Below are 21,140 nucleotides of genomic sequence, written 5' to 3' on the forward strand. Positions count from 1 at the left end.
AGCACCGAGCTGATATCCCTGTGCTATGCGGCTGCTTCCCACTAGCTATCTAGTTTACGTTTGGTAGTGTATATATGTCCATGCCTCTCTGTCGCTTTGTCACAGCTTCCCCTTCCCCTTCCCCATATCCTCAAGTCCATTCTCTAGTAGGTCTGTGTCTTTATTCCTGTCTTACCCCTAGGTTCTTCATGACATTTTTTTTTTCTTAAATTCCATAACTTGTTCACTTTGAAATCTCCCGTTCTGGTGTCCTAGTAGTTCATCAGAGCTGAGTTGCTAGAAGGGGATCCACGGGGATCCCGGCCTGCGGATTCTGCAAAGGCATTTATGAGAACTATTGACTGAGCTCATGGATGGGATTTGAGAGTTGAGAATAGATTCAGAAATGGTTCAAATAGAGGTTTCATTGTTTTCTTTTTTTAGTCCCCAGCCCATGTGTAGGAAGTAAGAAAGGTGCTGGAGTCAGACAGTCTGGGTGGGAATCATAATTCTTCCCCCATCTCACCATAGGCCTCAGCCAAGCTGTTTCACGTCCTGAACCTCAGTTTCTTTAAGTGGGAGAAATAACATCTACTTGCTGGTGTTATTGGGAGGAGTAACTGAGGTAATACGGGGAAAGCATCATTTCCTTTACAGTCTCTTCTCATCTTTCTTCTTTAGGGAAACAGTTCTGTTGAGTAGCTAGATGACTTAGAAATCTATGGTGATTTTCTTGGGCAAAAAAGTTAGTATCTCCTCATCACTCCTTTTCTTGTCCCCTCACCCCTTCTCTTGTTTATCTTGGTTGGGAAGCCTTCTGCGAGAAGCCACTCTGTTCACGACATACCCACTGCTTGCACATCCCTCTAGTGTTAAATCCTTCCCCCTCACCTGAGCCTCTGGACTTTAATTTCTGTACAAAGGTACCAGCACAGCTCTTGAGTCCTCAAATAATTATTAATTACATACTAATTTACAATGGGCTGAGGTAATTGTTGTGGGAGAAAAATAATTCCTGGCCACCATGGGCTCATCATCACGGGGGAGAGAAACAGAAGCTGTAGGGTGTGCAGGAGAAGTAGGGGAGCATAGGGAATAGTGCCTGGAGCCTGGCAGGTGCCCAGGTAGGCTTTGTGCAATAAGTGAATAAAGGCGCAGGTGGAAGAACTGTGCAGTGAGAGCTTGGGGCTGTGGGTTTGGATGGTGGGCAAAGGTGGGATTGCAGGGAAAGCAAAGAATAGAAGTAGGGGAGCCATGGCTGAAAAGGTAGGGAGATTGTGGAGGCTTTGAATGCCAGCCAAAAGGTCACTGGGAGCTATTGAAGATTTTGAGCTTTATAAAAACTTATCCTGGCTTCTGCCATTCTACTGAAATTAAAAAATGATAATTTTTCTGGCCTTTGTATCTGTAAAGGTGATATTGGAGGGCAGGAAAGCAGTCTGGAATTGTAAAGTCCAATTTGGAGGACGTCTCATTGGTCCTGGGCAGGGGTGATGATGCTTTAAACTGCACTGGGGGAAGAAGGGACAGTCTGGACCAAATTGTGAACTAATAGTACTTGGGAGCTATTTAGATACAAGCATTGATTTAAAAAAAAAAAAAGAAATCAGATGATCCTGAGGATTTAATGAGATATTGTATGCGATGCAAATCTCTCAGTGCCTGGCTCATTGTAAGTATGCTATAAATGATAGCCATTATTATTACTGTCCTGAGCAATCTGAAGTGGTGTGCACTAAAGAAACAGGGAGTTTTACAAATAGGAAAAGCAATCCAATAGAGAAATAGGAACAAGAAAGTTACTTACTGCGTGCTCACCACATGCCAGGCATTATCAAGAGTATTTAGTCTGCATGGTCTCATTTCAACCTCACAACGATCCTATGAGGTAGGTATTAATGTTACTCCTTTTTTGTAGAAGCAAACTCTGGAATTGAGAAAAGATGGTTTTACTAAGCTCACCCAGCTAGTAAGTACCTGGACCGACTCCAGGTCTGGAGCACACAAGGCACCAAGAAACATTAAAAAAAAAAAAGTTTAACCTTACTAGTAATCAAAGAAACACAAATTATAATTAGATATCATACTTTGTCTTGATAAAAGGTAAAACGTGATTTAGAGTAGTAGGAACTCTTGAACACTGCAGATCCAAATGTTTCAGAGAGCAAACTGACAATTTGCATCAAACTTTAAAAAAAGGTAAACACTTTTGAACCAGCAACTTCACTTCTAAGGAAATAAGCCATGCACAAAGATTAAGCAGTAAAGATCACTGTCATGTGTTATTGATACAATAGGAAAAAGAAAATTCAGTATTCATAAATAGCAAACTATTTAAATGAATCCATAGACTGTACTACCATGCAGCAATTAATGTTACTGAGTACAAAAAGCAGATTATGAAACAATGCGTATGGTATGATTCCAGGTAACTTTTTGGAAAAAAGATAGGAAAGACAAGATGTGGCACATATATACAATGGAATAGTACTCAGCCATAAAAAGAAACGAAATTGAGTTATTTGTAGTGAGGTGGACGGACCTAGAGTCTGTCATACAGAGTGAAGTAAGTCAGAAAGAGAAAAACAAATACCGTACGCTAACACATATATATGGAATCTAAAAAAAAAAATGGTTCTGTTGAACCTAGGGGCAGAACAGGAATAAAGACACAGACATAGAGAAACAGACTTGAGGACAGAGGTGGGGGAAGGGGAAGGGGAAGCTGGGATGAAGTGAGAGAGTGGCATGGACATATATACACTACCAAATGTAAAATAGATAGCTAGTGGGAAGCAGCTCCATATAGCACAGGGAGATCAGCTCGGTGCTTTGTGACCACCTAGAGGGGTGGGATAGGGAGGGTGGGAGGGAGGCTCAAGAGGGAGGAGATATGGGGATATGTGTATACATGTAGCTGATTCAGTGTATTATACAGCAGAAACTAACACAACACTAAAGCAATTATACTCCAGTAAAGATGTAATAGAAAAAAAGACTGGAAAGACACATGCCAAAATGTTAATAGTATGTAGTTATTCCTGGATAGTGAGACTTATGTAATTTTTATTTCCTAGAGTCTTTCTACTTTCTAAAACTATTATAATGAATATTTATTACATTAGTAAAACGAAAAGAATGTTCTGATTCCTTGAATAAATACAAAAAACAGTGAAATCAGAAAGACAATGTTGTAAACTTACCTGGTGAGTTTGGTTCATCCAGGGGAACATGTTCAGTAGAAAGGAGACGCCTAGAGGTTTGTGGGGCCTGAGGAGAGACAGACCTTCAGGTGCAGGTTTGGAAAAGCTGCAGCTTCTTAGCCCTAAGGGTGAGCTAGATCACTGAAGGAAGAACCCAGAAAGAAGAAGGCTGAGGGTCTCAGGGAGTGGGAGAAGACCAAGAGATGAGTATCCGCTGAGATGCACGAAGAGCAGTTTCTCTGGGAGAAGAACCTGGGAATGTCTCAGACTGAAGAAGAGTTAAGGGCAATGGAGGTAGAAAATGCCATTCAGTCCAGTAGTTGACAGGCCACTGGTCACCATGGGAAGCACAGTGTGTCAGTGCATGGGTCAAGGCAGGAGCCAGACCTCAGGGATGAGGAGAGCCGGGGGGGAGCCAGGCTTCATGCTAATAATCCTGAATGCTCCCACTGTCTCCCATCTGCTTGATTCACTTATAGCATTAGTGCATTCAAGGCAGGGAAGCTGCCACTTTTTCCATCTTGGCTAGGACTCTTTAGTGAACTCCTTATTCTATAAAAGGCCTTTTCTGTAGAAAAGGTAAGTTCCAGTAAGAGTGTTTTGAGTTTACCTAGTGACTAATACAGCCTGCCCCTGTAATTGCTGTAAATGAGGAAATCTCTTCACTTCTTACTCCAAATGTGTACAGTCCAGAAAGGCTTAAATATTTTCTCTGAATCTAGTCTGTGAAGAGGTTCCAGTTTACCTGAACTACCTGGATATAGGAAGGCCATGGTCCTGAGTCTCTGAAGAAAGCAAAAAAAAAAACCCCAAAACAAACCAAAACAAAACAAAAGAACACCGTAAAACCAATTTAAATTAACCCACTTATGTATATTTATGTTTATGGTTATAAAATACATGCGTTATGGTCCTAGTGACATTCTGAAACTATGGACTGGACTGCAGGCTAGCTCCTTCAGGCTGGTTTCTTCCTAAGGGGTGGTAGGCTCCACGCTTCAGTCCCACAGCACCATCTGGTGGTTGATCTGAGAAGCTGCACTCTTGAATTTCTAATTTTCTGATAAAAACCAAAAGCAACAAGCAAACGAGCAACGAAAACAATAAAACTGGTCCATTTAAATATAAAACAATAAAGAAGGGCCTGTTATTCTTGAAGAATTGTTTTCAGCCTCTTGTCCATGACTATCCAATTAGGAAACCACATGAAAACGACAGAAGAATAAGAATCCAAGATTCTTTTAAATCTTACTTAATATAGTACAGTACCTGATACTAAGAATAGAATTGTAGGTCTATCTGGCTACAAGGCAGGATGAAAAGAACCCAGGTGTGTTTCTGATTCCAGATATGGAGATCAAGGCTCAGGCCTCCATGCAAAATTATCACATCACTGGAAAGTCAAATCCTTTCTTGGGGAATTGGGACTTTTTATATGCTGTCTTTCTTCCTTCCCATTAGCTAAAGATTGGGAAATTCCTGGCTAAGCTGGTGCTTATCTGAATTTTTGAAGATGGGTCTAGCACTGGGAAAGGGGGCAAACCCATTCCTATTCTGGCTCATGACCAACCTAGAAAAGAACAAAGAGCATTTTCACAGAGCAGCATGTGAGTGGCAACGAGAGCACCATCAAAATGTGTGTGTTCCCTGAACTTGGTGAGGCTGCACAGGACACCTGCACAGGGTCAGACTTTTTGTCCAGTCGTTTCTTTCATGGAGATAGGCACCACTGTGTTTTCTTTCTGTTTAATCCAAAAAAAAGTAATATGACAGCAATAAGGTCATCCAGAGCAAAGCAGAAAGTGTGTTGGTAGCATCAGCCCAGGAACAGGACAAAACCCTCAAGTATCAGAGTCAGCAAAGTTGCAAGAAATAAAACATTTTAGGAGTACGTGAGAAGTGGTAGAGGACACTTAGTGGGTGGGTTGATTCATTCATTCCTGTGCCCACGTGCCTTGCCCTGTACCTCAGAGGGTTTAAGCTACTGCGACTGAGGGAGGATAGGATTTCTATAAAGCAAGAAGGGATTCAGAGATCACGCAGGGCCCTGTCTTGGCAGGTGAGGACCTTGCTATAGAGTACCTTATTCACACAGATTGTGGCATAATTAGAACTTGAACTGGGATCTGAATCTTTTCACAGAGTTTTTTCAGCCATCTTTGTTCTCACATCCCTCTCATGGGAGGTACACTTTGGTCTTCCTCCCTCCTTCCCTCCCTCCCTCCCTCCCTCCCTCCCTCCCTCCCTCCTTTCCTTTTCCTGCCTCTCTCGTTATCTTTTCCATCTTTATCTCAAGACATCTCCTTGATCCTAAGAGAAAATAAAATTACAAAAATTGTTTCCATTTTGATATGATTCCTGGTCTTGACTTCATTTTTAATTGGACCAGGAATTTATGGATGAAAAGAAAAGAATTCAAGTGAATTACCTTTTCTTCTCAGAACGTAACACAACTGTTTTGGCTCCACCAGAGGACACATCTCCAAGGGCGCTTTGTAGGTTTAAGGATATGAGGCCTGACGAAAGAGGAGACCATTTTCACAAATGTCCCAAGCAATCATCTGTACCACTCACTGGTTGTGAGATGCTGCCCCACAATGGTAACATTGAAGACAATTTCTCACAGTAGAATTATGGGTGTGATTAGAAAAATCAGAATTATTCATTCTTCACGTATTTTTAGAACACATTCTATGTGTTGGTCCCTGTGTGAAGCTAGTGTAGAGAAAAAGAAGGGGCAATATACAATGGCAGTCTAAAGACAGACCAAACATTTTCCTTTGGTAAAAAGGATATTAACTTATAGATATTCTTAATTGCGTTTTCAGAACTGTAATTGGCTCCTAAGTCTATTTCAAGATCCAAATTGCTGCTTTAAAGGGACAGCCTTGTAAGAAATGATAATTAACCCTTTTGGAGATTTGACACCTTAGCATGGTTTGATTTACTGATGCCACCCCCTGCACGCGCACACACACACACACACACACACACACACACACACCCCTTCCCAAAGTTCAGAGACATCAATTCTTTAAGTAAATGTTCAGCTAATTCTGAAATGAGAATTATCTGAGATTCCTTGAGATGATATCAGCATAAAGCTAGGAAACACCATTGTAAGTTCTACCTTAACCCACTGTTATAGGCTCTGCAAATTCAGTTAGAAGTGAATGAATTTTCTTTTACTTTAAATAATACAAAATCCTTTTCAAGACAATGCAGAGCCTAAACTCACGCTTCCAAGTCAACACAGTTAAATCATTCCATCACGACAGGTATCCTCCTCTCCTCAGGTATCCCTTTTAGTAAAATGTTCCAGTGTTGGTTCCACAGTTCCACCATCTCACAGCTTCCCTGGTATCTAAGCTATTTTGCTATGTACTCACTTAAGCCTTTCCTATTCTCGGAGAATAGCTGACAGTTTTTACAACATTCTTGTATATATTGAACCATTATCAAGCTTTTCCTCATCCCTCAATTCTTCAGGCTATACAAACCAATATACGTTTTAAAAATTTCTCATGAGACTTTATTGCCTATATCTTTAAGTCATCCTTATGACTCTTTTCTAAGCCATCCTGAGGAAACTTCAAATTCAATTCAGGTTTTGTATTGTAAGGCCCTAAGCACAACACCATACTCTAACCAAGGCAACTGATATTCCATATGACGGGGAGATTAATTTATAGTCCCTGAACACAAGCTCTGGTTTTTACACAGAAGCAGCAGCAGCGGATGTGCCAGTTCGTTTGTGATGTTCCGTCAGCTGCCCCCTCCACAATTTATTTCTTTAATTTGCTAGTGATAACTAGCCCTTTCCAGTAACTGTCTTTCAAAGAAAGTGTCTAATAAAATTTTTAATATCTTCTAGTAATGTCAGCTTCATGGAATCTTGGTCTGGATGTTTATTGGAGATAGTCCTTTAATAGGATTTCAAAGACAGGGATTACCATACCATCACCGCTTTCTAGTAGCAATGACAGGGAAAGGGGATGGCTAGAGGAGGGGGTATTCTAAAGCCCCTCTCTTCACCAGTAGCTCATCCCCCGTTTTGTGGGGGGAGGTTTAGAGAGTTACCCTTTCTCAGTCATCTGTAGTGTACCATGCAAAGACAAGGCTGTAAACCTCATCTTCCCGTCAGGTTGCTGCCCTAAGCATCTTCTGTATTGAATTCTAGAGCTAACACTGAACATGGGTCACATTATTAGTCAAGATCAGTCTGCCTTTATTAAAATGTGGGCCCCAAATACCTGCCTCCAGGCCCAAATTTGTAAGTGTTTTGAGATACTTAGTTGTCAGATATGAATGTTTCTTCACTTTGATGCATATGAAATATGAAGTATGCCATTTCAGAGCTGAAGAGAGCTTATAAACCTACTTTTACTCAATTACCAGTTCATGTTCTGGGAGTATTTTGAACTTATCTAATCTTCTCTTACTGAAAATTTATTGTAATTTTTTTGTGTGTCCTCTTGCAGCCTGCCACATATTGGAATGCAGCAATGGAATGGCCCAAGACGTCATAAGTACCATAGGGCAGGCTTTTGAACTCCGGTTTAAACAGTATTTGAAAAATCCTTCTTTGAATACTTCTTCTGAAAGGTCAGCCAGGAGTTCTATAATTATTTGACTTATCATATTTTGTTTCGTTTTAAAATTCATATGGCATTTTAAATTGACTGATGAACTTAGCAATTTTTTTTTAAAAATAGGTACAGTTTCAGTACAAACTAATAGTGACATTTCTATTTTTCTTCCATTCATATTTGTTCAGGTATTTCCTCTTGCTTTGAAATAGAATTAGAGGAAACACTAAAAGTGAGAAGGGGTCGACCCTGTTTCTCTGATGGTATACAGAGCTATAAATTAATTAGCTAATGTCATACAATGAGCATGAACAAATTTCTTAGGTTTGTTTCAACCCCACATCCCTTGCAGATCAGTTAAAAAAATTAAGAAAGAAGAGCAAAATAATAAGAGTCAAATGTCTGTGGCAGGAATTCCTATTAGTTTGTTCATTTGCAGTGCAAATAGATCAGCTCCAGCCGGACTGTGGCAGGAGTAGAACATGACATGACCCAGGGATCTGGTTGTTCTGTCTAGTCCACAATGAAAGCTGAACCCTTTTCAGGCCTGTCAGACTCCACCACGTGTGGAATGCAGTGAGGCCCCTGACTTGCAGAATTCACACCCAAGAAATAAAATATTTGGACACTTTTAAATGCATTTCTGGAACCCCCCTAATTTGTCATTTTGTGTATCAACAGACACCGGGTTTGGAGATCTCCCTGTATGAGGTGGTCTGGGGTAGCAAAGGGGAGGGGCTACCAGCAGGCCTTGTTGAATTTTTCCTAGGGTAGCACTTACCTCTTAGTGCTGTTATTTTGTTGACATGTAATGAACCCAACAAAACTGTGTGGGTTGTCAGTGGAATCAGCTCAATTCAAATGGACTTGATTTATTCTTTCTCATAAGAAACTTTTCCTAATTCCAATTTGGAAGAAAAATCTGTTTTTTTTTTTTTTTTGCCCTGTTTCAATTTTAAAAACAATGCATGTTTACACAAATCTCCCCACTTGCCACATATGGTTCTAATATTTCTTTATGAATCTCATATACTCCAGATTTGTGCAGACAAGTTAGCTGGCCATAGCCTTCTATTTTTTTCATCTTGGTTTAGTAAACTGGGCCAGGCCCACTGCCCAATATTTAAATTTCCTTTGAGCAAAACATTTCCAAAATGGTACAATGAAAGAGTGCTGGAAAAATCCAGGAAAACTTTGTGTTTTTATCCGATTGACAAAAACAACTGACATTCAGGGAGTTCATATATATATGTGTATGTATATATTTTATCACTGAGAGGAGACACAAAAGCATCACCCTTGGCACTTTCTGTTGGCTTACCCCACTTTAATTGTCTACAGAAACCTAACAATTCAGCCATCTGGTTGCTTCCATCCAGCTGTTTCAGGACGATTTGCATGGTTCTGATCACTCTACATCCCCTACAGCATTTGAATTCCCACCCAGCCTCTTGGGGATTCTTTTTTCCCTTACAGTGAGGAGGTGCACATTGATGACCATGCTGAGGAGAGAGAAGATCGTGAGTATTACAATGAAATCCCGGGCAAGCAGCCGCCTGCAGGTGGTGTTTCAGATGTACGGATCAAAGTTCAAACCACAGAACAAATGGCTTACTGCCCCATACGGTGTGAAAAGTTGTGCTATTTGGTAAGTAACATTTTAATGCTATTAGAACTAACAATGCAGTTCTGTCCTTACCACTGAGAGCTTAATTTGAGGATTACCAAATGCTAGTTTAGAGAAGGTATCATCTTCCTCAGTACAGAGCCAGAGAGTGAATCATTGTCGGAACCTGTACTCAATAATTTTTACTCCCAATCCCCCAACCTCATCCTCAGCAAGTGACCTCACATCTTACTTCATTGGGAAGACAAGGACGGTCCAACATGTTATTTTCAGCTTCACCCTTCCGCATCTCTAAGTCTTCCTGTGTTCTCCTTGGTTCTCTTCCTTAGCTACTGTCTCCATGGCTAATCTTCTCCCTGAGCTCCTGATCCCATCCCCTCTTACCAACTCTGTGCCCTTGTTCTGTCCATCAACCTCTGTCTCAGTCTTTATTCTCTGTCTGTCTACTTGTTCTTTCGCTTCTGTCTGCAAATAAACTCGGACTCCTCCAACTCATCTAATAATGTCCTACCTCTCTCTCACCTTCCTTTCACCCACAAACTTCTAGAAAACACTGCCTGTATTTCTGCATTCACATCCACACTACGCTTCCAAAATCTGAACTCTGCTTGACAACTTGATAGAAATTTCTTGTACAGTGGTCACCAACTTTTCTTTTGGTCACCAACGGTTTAATTGTTAAATCTATTTCCTTCTTCAATATTCTGAATCTGTCTATAGCCTGTGATATCTGTTGGCTGCCTCTTTTTTTTTCAGACCTCTTCTGTTAGCTTCTAAACATTTTCGTCATGTCATTCTCATTCTGCATCTCTAGTTGCTGCTTTTCTTTCTTTTTTCATGTTTTCTAACATTTTACATTTTATTGAGTATATTCAAACTTACAAAAAAGTTGAAAGAATTACACATGAACACTCATATACTCACCACCTAGATTCTACAATTATAATTCTACTCTATTTGCCCTGTCATCCTATGTTGTTAGCTATCACCCATCAATCCATCTGATTTTTGATGCGTTTCAAAGTAAGTTGCATCTTTCCTTTTTTTTGGTACACGGGCCTCTCACTGCTGTGGTCACTCCCGTTGCGGAGCACAGACTCCGGATGCGCAGGCTCAGCGGCCATGGCTCACGGGCCCAGCCGCTCTGCGGCATGTGGGATCCTCCCGGACCGGGGCACGAACCCGTGTCCCCTGCATCGGCAGGCGGATTCTCAACCACTGCGCCACCAGGGAAGCCCACATCTTTCCTTCTTATATCTTGTTTTCTTGCATGCCCTCCCCTGCAAACCCAAGCCTTACCACCGTGGAATCCCTATCCAGTGCTCTGCCCTTGGCCCTGGTTTCTCCTCTGACATGCCACCTGTGCACACACTCCACCAGCTTCTCTGTCTTCAGCCATTACCTACCTCTCCAGCTGTGATGCCACAAGCATTTCATTGCTTGTTTATACCAAGATTAGACTCAGCATTTTACCTTGACTCCAAGCTAGATCCCTCTCCTGACGTACTCATGTTTATTAATGGCACTCCTATTCTTTCTCTGATCTACAGTCTTTTGTTTTCTCACACTTATCAACTCAGTCTTCAAGACTTAGGATCCTACCATGAAGGTCTCTTAAATCTACCCAACCTTTTTCATTCCTGTTGCATCTTTCTAAGTTCTGGTCCTCACTTGCCCAGATGATTCTGAAAGCCCCTTCCTTGTCTCCAGTTTCATTCCTTTAAACCCTCTTGCATAGTATTGCTGGGTTAATCTTTCTAAAGCAAAGACATTGCCCTTCTCAAAGGCATCAGTAGATCCCATACCCTTACAGAAGAGAGCTGTGTGTATATGGGATAATTGAAGCCTTTGATAGCATGAGATTTTTCAAGGATGAAAAGTGGGTCTGGCACAAACCTTAGTAGAGTGGGGCTCCAATCTGCCAGTTCACGGTTAAATAGAGGTTTGCTAAATGGCCAGTGTTTATATAAGTGTCCTGGAAATCACACTTTCTGGCTGAGCTTGGATTGAATCCTGGAATGTGACCTCCCAAGCCGAGGTCTATAACCCTCAGGATATAGACCTTACATTTATGACCTCCCCCACCCTAATCAGACCCACCTCTGCAGTTCCAAATCAGTGCACTGGGAAAGGAGGCTATACTCCCCGTCCAAAATCTCAGTTTCTTTTTCTCACCTGTCAGACACTTCCTGTGTCAGAAAATGGAGTTGTCTGCTAAATTCTGCTGGGAGCATTATTAGTGTTTTGTGTGTTTTTTGAAAGTTTATGAACGTTTACTGTGTTTGTAAATGTTTCACAATTTGTTGTTTATACAGCCGGGAAACTCCAAGTGCAGCAGTGTGTATGAGAACTGTCTAGAACAAAGCAGGGCAATAGGTAGGTACAACTGCCCTTCCCCATCTGCCACTCGCCTTATTTCTTCTACGTTATATGGTCGTGTGTGGCCCTTGCTCTTAAATAGTTCATGGGAAAGTCAGGTGTATATAACCAAACATGTAATGCTTCAGTTGCAGGCTTCCCACATTCTGAGAAGCACAGAATGCCACAAGTGTGTCAGTTGAAAAGCTATGGTTCTCCCCTGCTCCTGTGTACTCTTCCACACTACAATGCTGCTTTATGGAATCTTTCAGTGCTTTTTTTTTTTTTTTTTTTTTATGCGGTACACGGGCCTCTCACTGTTGTGGCCTCTCCCGTTGCGGAGCACAGGCTCCAGACGCGCAGGCTCAGCGGCCATGGCTCACGGGCCCAGCCGCTGCACGGCATGTGGGATCTTCCCGGACCGGGGCACGAACCCGTGTCCCCTGCATTGGCAGGCGGACTCTCAACCATTGCGCCACCAGGGAAGTCCCTCACTGCTTGGATATCATGAAAGCTCTCTTACTGGAAAGGTGATTTCTCTACTCAAAACTCAAGGCAGTTCCATTTCAAAGAATATCAGACAATAAGCTAATATGAAAATTGATGCTTGTCAGATCCATTAGGATTAAGAAAAAACCTTTATTTCTGCTTGGCAAAGCGAACAAAAAGAAATCTGAAATGTGAGAGTCCCAATTAGAGGTTCATACACCCCGTACTTGCCAGGGCATTAAATGTCTTATTACTGCATGTGATAACTGACATCAGGCACAACTTTTCCACAACACAAATGTAGGGCATAGACTCTCAGGTTGGAAATATATTTTCATAAAAACATTCTACTGCTAGTTAGTCATTTTATTCTTATAAATTGTTGAAAGTATTTATTTCTTTGGGAAGGACAATTTTGCAGCTTTAGAGGGGGAGATAACTGGACATTGTAAATAATGCAGTGGAGGATAGAGTTGGAGAACCACACTTCGGAACTCAAATTAAATTAGCAGACACTTGCCAACTAGAAGGTAGTTTCTCACTTCCAAGGATATCTTCATATTTCTTATGGAATTTTGCCAGTGTAACCCATGAATTTTATTATTTCTTATACAGTGGGGGTACATGAGGGTCTTGGTACGGTTGTGATTACCACTTTCCTCCACCCTGCAAAAATAATCAGAGTAGTGAGCAGAGGCAGTATTTTAAATTCTTTAAAAACTTGGTTCTTTTTGAAGGAAATTAAAATTCGATGCCACTCTTTAAAGGAATTTAAAATTCCAAATGAATTCTTAATAATATGACTAAAACAAATTAGTGTCAAGTGTAAATGTCTTTTTAAAACTGTGTCCTCTAGGAGCTGCAGTTCCTTCCTTCTTCCTCTTTTCCTTTACCCTAGAGATTCCTAACCTAGGATTTAATAGTCAGGAACATACCACATGTGCTTTGTAGTCTTGTATCCATTTTCTGCCTGTGCTGAAGCTCACTTTGAACTGTCTCCACATCCTGTTTTTTCTCATTCTGTGTTCTTCATTTATCCAACAATGCACTCAGTGATCATATCAGGTCATCCTGTGGGTGGGGCCCTGAGCTGGGTGCTAGGGATGGAGACACAATTGGCATTCATGTCTTTTGCAGTTTAGCCAGAGGGCATACCTTAAACCAGTGCTTACAAATGTGATGAGCGTTTCAAAGCCCAGGATGTTACGGGAACAAATAACAGGGAAACCTAACTTAATCTGGGAGGCTAGAGAGGGTCTCCCAAAAGAAGTAACAACCAAACTAAGACCTGAAGGATGAGTGGGAATTATCCAGGCACAGAGAGGGAAGTGGGAGGGGAAGGGAGAGAAAGAGTATAAATGAGTACTGGTATTCCTAAGTGTGCCAGGACCAGTTCCCAGATCACTGCATTGAGAGGGTACATGGAGGGGGAGAGAGAGTTTTGGATCTAGGAGAGAGTCCTGTGGAACTCCAGAATGTTTCGCCCTGCCCCAGTACCTCTTTTCCCACAGCTCATCCCTCCTCCCCATTAAGCAGTCGTCATGACACGCCCCGCTGGCCTCAGCCACCTAGCTTCTGAAGGGAACTCACTGAACAGGAATCCTCGACATTTCTAGAATGATGTTGAATGTTCGAAATCACGACACTACCATCAGAGAAAAGGGGCAAGGTCTCCTTTCTTTTTTTTTCCTCAGAAGCTTTCACCTTGATTTTTATTTTACATTTTTAAAGTGTCCTTCCCCTCAAAGCAACACCATTTCAACTTTATTCAAGATTTTTCTTTTTGTAAGTATAACCTTGTCATAGAATCCAATTTGTTCTTTCTGTTTATCTTGGTTTTATTTCTCCTTTAAATCAACAAACAACGTAACCCCTTATTCTTTCATGCTTTACACATGCCCTAAGCCACTATCAGATCCAAACTCAAGAACAGACTTTTGTAATAAACACTTATTTGGAGCCTGGAATCTATTTTTCCGTAGAATTAATTTTAGCCATGTTGGCTATCTCCTAGACAAGTGACCATATTCTACTATTTGGTTTCCTATGCTGGAGCTTAAGTGCATATGTTGTAATGACAAATACAACAATAGGATATTCTATTGTAAGCATCTGTTCTTCAGTTATACTCTAATTGTGGAAGAGTCTGGGACCAATACTGAGCTTCAGCACACTGTCTTCCTTTTTGGTGGCAATAAGGTAACAATTCATGGCTGGGAACCTTTCAGAATCTCGGGGAGATGAGAGATAGTGTTTATAGTTTGGAAAAAACCCTCCAGCTGGATATCCTCTTCCCCTGAAAATCACTGAGCTACAGCATTGTTTTCTTAGAAAAGCAGGTTCTAACTTCCAGTGGGAACCAGAGTGCTAGGAAGCCATTTCCCCAGACCTCAGCCACTCAGCACATAGAGGGATTGAAGGACTCAACCCCTGCTCCGGGGGCTGTGACAAGTATAAGTCCCTCCTGCTGTGACAGGAAGGACTTTCCTAACTCAGTGTCTTTTCATCCACAGACACCCAGAAGTCAGGGGTTCCTATCTTGGGGCCTGCCTATGACTACTTGGGTATGTGTTTAAAAGTGATCTGAGGGCTCCCTGGTGGCCCAGTGGTTAAGAATCCACCTCCCAATGCAGGGAAGATGGGCTTGATCCCTGATTGGGGAACTAAGATCCCACATGCCATGGGGCAACTAAGCCTGCGTGCTGCAACTACTGAGCCCACGTGCCACAACTACTGAGCCCACACACCACAACTAGAGAAAAGCCTGCGTGCCGCAGCTAGAGAAGCCCGCATGCTGCAACTAGAGAAGCCCACGTGCCACAAGATCCTGCATGCTGCAACAAAGGTCCTGCGTGCCACAACTAAGACCCGATGAAGCCAAATAAGTAAATAAATAAGATCAGAAATTTATGACCAGTCACCAAATTAACAGCAGTTGCCAAAATAGCAAATAGACAGTTTTTATGGCTTTTCCCAGAGATTCACACATAAGCATTTGAGAGACACCTATACAAACATTTTCAACAAGTTTTGGCTTTTTAATTCAAAGACATTTATTCAAATATTGACTTAAAATTTGAATTCTGGTGTATAATAAGTACTGCAGTAGGCTTCCTGTTGAAGGAGTTAATTATATTTATTGCCAGATGTGTAAAAGATCCCTGTCCTTAATAATAAATTCCCTTGTGGAAAAAAATAATTAGCAAAATAGCATACTGTTTCCCCAACCTTCAAGTCAAAATGAAAATGTTGATATTTTTAATCAAAAAGATGTTAAATTCCCACAGACCCTAAGGGCTAGCACTTAAAAACTTTGGTACCTCCAGTATATACACCGTGTATGTATTTATTTTCTGCCACAAATCTTCTCTTAGGCAGGTTGGATAGTTTCTCAGAGTAACACTTTGCACAAAGAACTTTTGGAATGCATGATGGCTGGCGTGTGTAGTTAAGCTCTGAATAACCACACACTTTATCCTAGAAAGATTTTAAATTTCAGCATGGGGTGAGTTTGTTTATTTGTTTTTTTAAATTTAAGACAACTTTGCTGACTTAGATATAATGGTGCATTTGAGAAAAGGGAATGGTAGTTTTTAAGAGAGACTGTATAGACATTGATGCTTTTGTGTAACCCTGTGGGATGGTGAACTTGATGTGGTCAGCTCATGCCAGTGCTCTGTGAGGGGCAGATGAGTCAGCCCCCTGCGCTAAGGGTTGACTTGGGGTCTTGAGAGCGTGGTGGGGTCACATTTGCTAAGAAAGGAAAACTGGGTAGACATTCAGTCATCTGTTCATTCGGCTGACATTTTCCTTTTGAGCATCTGCTTCATACCAGGCATTGAAGATGAAGAAGATACTCAGAAAAATGGGTTCTAGTCTCTCCTCAGGACTCAGGGAATTTTCGGTCTCAAGGGGAAGACAGGGAAGTAAACAGAGACCTACACTTTATTATGGAGTGGCACCTTACCCAGCCTGGGGTGGGGGGCGGGGGAGGAGGGAGGACTCAGTGGAAAGCTTCCTGAAGGAGGGGGATTCAGAGCAGAATCTTAAAGGACAAATAGGAGTTAGGTCAAGAAATGGATGGGAAGGATATTACAGCAAGAGATAAGCGTCATGTGCAGAGAGGCCCAGTAGACACACAACTGAACAGTGAGAAGAACGCCTGCTGCAAGGCAGGCACTATGCTCAGTGAGGGGCTTACCCACATTCTTTCATTTAATCCTCACAATGTATTTTAAGCTCGGCATCCCCATTTTACAGGTATGAAAACTGACAGAGAGGTTAAGTAACTTGCCCCTGGCCACACAAATAGTAAGAGATACCACAGGGATCTGTGGAACCCAGGTCCATGTTAATTTAGAAGCAGACTTCTTACAAATACTGTTCATCATATTCCACTTTCAGTAAATTTTTTATTTTTTTTTGCGGTACGCGGGCCTCTCACTGTTGTGGCCTCTCCCGTTGCGGAGCACAGGCTCCAGGGCCCAGCCGCTCTGCGGCATGTGGGATCCTCCCGGACCGGGGCACGAACCCGTGTCCCCTGCATCGGCAGGCGGACTCTCAACCACTGCGCCACCAGGGAAGCCCTCAGTAACTTTTTATGAGCAGGCACTCCTAAATAAATAGTAATTCAATCATGCATCAGTTCTCTACACTGTGCTAATATATTATGCATGTATTATAAAACACACACAGAAATAGAAAATTTCAGTCAATGATAGACATTTTTAAAAATTGTCTCGCTAGTTATAGTGGCTGAATACTATCATTAGGTAATATCTCAAGGTCTGGTATACATTTAGGGCATTATTGATAAAGAAAACAGACATAAATCCACATTTCAATCTTGATAATTTTAACTGTTAGGAGGCCGAAGTTCTGATCTAATTAGATTATTCTTGTTCATAAGCTCAGAGTGTAGCTAAGGAGGAGCCTGTACTCAGTAAAAGAATGATCTTCAATCCTTGATCTTTTTGCAGTTATCCTTTAGCCACTTGTCCATTTGTGAAAGTAAGTTTAGTTTAAACTGGATAACATATTTCATAAATCCACTTAAAAAAGTAAATGGAAATATGTTGCCAAAAGCAACAAAGAAACGAGGGGCCCTATTGCCCCTTCCTCTGTCAAATCCCACCCTTCCCTCAGAATATTCCACGTACAGATTATGACGTGGGACAGGGTGACAGGCAGGACCGGACAGAGAGGAGCAAAGGAGGAGCAGATGGTAGGACTGTAGTCTTGACTGGGCTCCCCCTATCTGGTGTATTCTTAGGTTTCCATACTTGTGTTATAAGAATCACAGCACTCTTCACCATGCTGTGAAATCCAGTGGGACGTTGGTCCTTTGAAGGGGTTTAGTTGACTGGAAGGACTGATGTTTTACGGTAAGACAATGAAATAACAATGTCACTGCTTTAGGTGCAGCCTCACGGGGATCTTGTATATGTATGGCCAAAACTATAAAGGTACTTGTGTAAACAGAAAGACAAAAACATTCTGTCCTGGCATTCTCAGGACAGGACCAGTTGAATGGTACAAAGTACTTCATGCCGTCAGGTAGTGAAATATGGTGCTGTAATCCATTCAAGCCGTAACTATTTGTTGATGTGATAATGTGTTCCAGGCATATGCTAGAGGCAGGGGCTGCAGCTGTCAGCAAGACAGGATGTGTGTCTTCGTAGAACATGCAGTCTAGATGCAGTACAGATATTAAGAAACAATAACATAATAGAATTAAGTACTCTTGTGGTATGGGCTTCAGAGGGAAGCAGAGAGACATAGTCTAGTCTGAGAAAGTCAGGGAAGGCTCTCTTGAGAAAGAGATGTTTAAACTGACCTCACCGAAGGATGAGGGTGCTGGAGAAGGGGAGGGAAGGGGGCATGTCAATCAGAGAAGATGGCCTTACAGTGGGGATTCTAGTGCAAGAAGGCTGATGTGAGCAGGGGCAGAGACTGGGGAGGACAGGGTTGCAATGGAAGCTGGGTGCCCAGGAGCAGGGCCTGGGGCTTGTTGAAGAGTTTGAGTTGTATCCCAAGAGCAGTGGGAAGCAGTGAATGTTTTTAAACCTCTGAGAAGTAGGATCAGATTTTCAGTTGTAAAAAGATCATTTTGGCCACATGTATGGAATAGAATGGAGAGGAGAAGGCAGAGTAAGGGGACAGAGGACGTAACCTGAGGGGTGAGTTCTTTCCATTAGATGACAGAATGAACATCAGCAGCTGGTGCAGGGCTGTGCTTGGCGAAACGAAACTTTGGCAATAAAGGGAAGACAGACTTCCCACTCTTAATAATTTAAAATTAAGTAACGAGTATTTTGAAAAGCGGTTGCAATAACTAGTAGATATTCAAGTTCCACACGGCACGTGTGGTTTTCTTGGTTCCTGGGCTGCAGCTCTGAGCGGTGTCGTGTACGGGTTTGTGCTGTTTGCTGTCCGGTCAGCGTCCTTCCTCCGCTGGCTCTTCCTCTTTCACATCTTCCTGGTTTGTCTGCTGTCTGCTGTTGAAGCAAAGGGTCAGCTGAGGGACGGGCAGGGAGGGGCAGGGAGGCCAAAAGAGGGTGCTTTCTCTCAAAGACTTGTGCTTATTTTGTTTTTACAGGTGAAATCTCAAAGCCAGTATTCAATCCTTGCATGGGGTGGGCATGGCTTTTCCCTTCCTGTCAATTCTGGACTCAAACGTGATTTTATTTCTTGTTTCCAAAGCAAAAACACCGTACATTGATCTTTACTCACTATAGGTAATGCACACGAGAGAGGGGTACAGTCCCAAAGAGACACGTCATTGATGAAGCCCGCATGCCGAGTGGATCTCTTCGACGACCCCTGCTACATCAATACGCAGACTCTTCAAAGCACGCTGGGCTCTGCCGGAAATCAAAGTCCAGCTCACCCACTGGGGACCCTATGGTACCGTGAAAGTAAGTGGCTTCTCATTGCCTGTATTAGTTTCCTGTGCTGCTGTAACAAGTTACCACAAACTGGGTGTCTTAAAACAAGAGAAATGCATTCTCTCACAGTTATGGAGGCCAGAAGTCCTAAATCAAGAGGGCAGCAGGGTTGGCTCCTTTTGGAGGCTCTGGAGGAGAACTGGTTTCATGTTGCTCTCCTAGCTTCTGGTGGCTGCCAGCAATTCTTGGTGTTCCTTAGCTTGTAGACATGTCACTCCAATCTCTGCCCTCGTCTTCACATGGCCTTACCCCTGTGTCTCAAATCTCCCTCTTCTTTCTCTTACAGGACAACACCTTTCTCTTATAGGTAGGCCCAAAATCCAGGAAGATCTCATCTCGTGATCCTTAACTTAATTACATGTGCAAAGACCCTTTTTCCAAATTAGGTCACATATGCAGGTACCAGGGATCAGGACTTGAGCATATCTTTTGGGGGCCACTGTTCAACTCACTATACTGTCTCTCATTTTAAAGAACGCTATTTCCTTGGCCTCATTTTTCAGAGAGTTAAAAGTATTCTTTCTTACCTCAATCCCTCACCACAGTTATTAAAAGTTAGAACTTTGTGGCGATGTTACGGATTTCAAGGTTTTGGAACTTTGATTTTGAATAATCTTTGCAAACACTTTAAATTGACTCCAACTTTTGCTTTCTGCTGTGTGCTTTTGCTGAAGGAAGGGCTGTCAAAGCCAGGAGATAATTTTGAATTTGTTTGTTTGCATGGGGAACAATGGCCACTGTTCCAACTCTGTTTAGTGATGTTGTTAATTTTATTCATTTCAAAACCCCTTAGTAAGTCATCTATATAGCACTAAAATAAGGTGACTTCTTTCTTCAACTAGGTACTGTGAGTAAAATACAGTAAGACAAACATCATTTTCCTGCCAGATTGCTTCCAGGGGTAAGTCCATAAACAGGAACATAAATAAATAAAAGCAAAACAAGCCAAAAGCCTACAATCAACTAAAAAATAAATTAAAAAATACTTTTCATAAAGTACTGGATCTTGTTGGGTTCAGAGATTGGTGTCAGATTTGGCTCACTCCAAAGGTAGAGAATCAATCGCTGAGAAAGTCCTTTCACTAGTCCAGGAGGTCACTCTAGACTGCCAAGGGTGACTTTCCAGCTAGTGTGGCTGCAGTGACAATAAAGTTTGGAAGGAGATTTTGCTGAGGCTGAGCTTCACTTGACCACCTTAACTCTCTAGACTGAGACAAAGGTTTCATTACCAGCCAGGTGGCAAGTAGGCCATCTTCTTGCAAGCTTTCCAAGATCACTCTTGGCGACCAAACAACCCAGTTGGGTTCTCCAGAAGCAGACTCTGAGTTGGAGCTGGGCATGCAGGGTCTTTATTGGGATCAGTACCAGGAAAGGAGGGGAAGAAAGCAGGCTTGGGCAGAGGGAGAGGTGGAGCAACCATGCAGGCCTGACAAAGCCTCAGCCAACCCTACAGAGAGCATGTGGGGGCCCGTCAGAGTTGCCCCACATTGGGCCCAAGGGCAGGGCCTTTTAGCCCCACTTATCTCAGTCTTTGGATGTGGGCCATGAAGGAGGGCAAGCCATTGGGCAAGCAGCTCTCTGCAGCTGAGGCAGACCCTGAAGGTATGGTCAGCTGGAGACCAGCCCCAGTAAAGCACCTGGGGTACTTGGTCCTTCCTTGAAGTGGGATCTGGGTAGTGCATCTCCATGTCCACCACAGAGAGCATCTTGTGCCATGGATGATGGGATATGCAATGAATACAGATTTCTGCAGTGAATTTAACTGTTTAATGTGGAGTAGCCTGTGTGGATAGCTAATATATGTTAGAGGGACAGTGTTTTGAAAAAAAGTTTCTGGACCCCAGGGGTTTTTTTTGTTTGTTTGTTTTTTAGGTTAAATAATTGTATTTATTCGGGCTTCCCTGGTGGTGCAGTGGTTGAGAGTCCACTTGCCAATGCAGGGGACACG

The 21,140-nt window shown here is 42.3% G+C and overlaps 1 protein-coding gene across 2 annotated transcripts in view; it reads left to right on the plus strand.

Annotated features, from left to right (window-relative positions):
* The window catches only part of SHC4 (SHC adaptor protein 4), a 131,252-nt gene that overhangs the window by 86,473 nt on the left and 23,639 nt on the right, over positions 1-21,140 (plus strand). The window contains exons 7-10 of one of the 2 annotated variants that reach the window (XM_032624093.1): positions 7,664-7,787; positions 9,248-9,419; positions 11,714-11,774; positions 18,983-19,162. In XM_032624093.1, coding sequence (XP_032479984.1) covers positions 7,664-7,787; positions 9,248-9,419; positions 11,714-11,774; positions 18,983-19,162 — 537 coding nt within the window. The remainder of the gene's footprint in view (positions 1-7,663; positions 7,788-9,247; positions 9,420-11,713; positions 11,775-18,982; positions 19,163-21,140) is intronic. The other variant, XM_032624094.1, reaches the window with a different exon arrangement.

Source organism: Phocoena sinus, chromosome 2 (genome assembly GCF_008692025.1).
Source record: "Phocoena sinus isolate mPhoSin1 chromosome 2, mPhoSin1.pri, whole genome shotgun sequence".
Classification (NCBI taxonomy): domain Eukaryota; kingdom Metazoa; phylum Chordata; class Mammalia; order Artiodactyla; family Phocoenidae; genus Phocoena; species Phocoena sinus.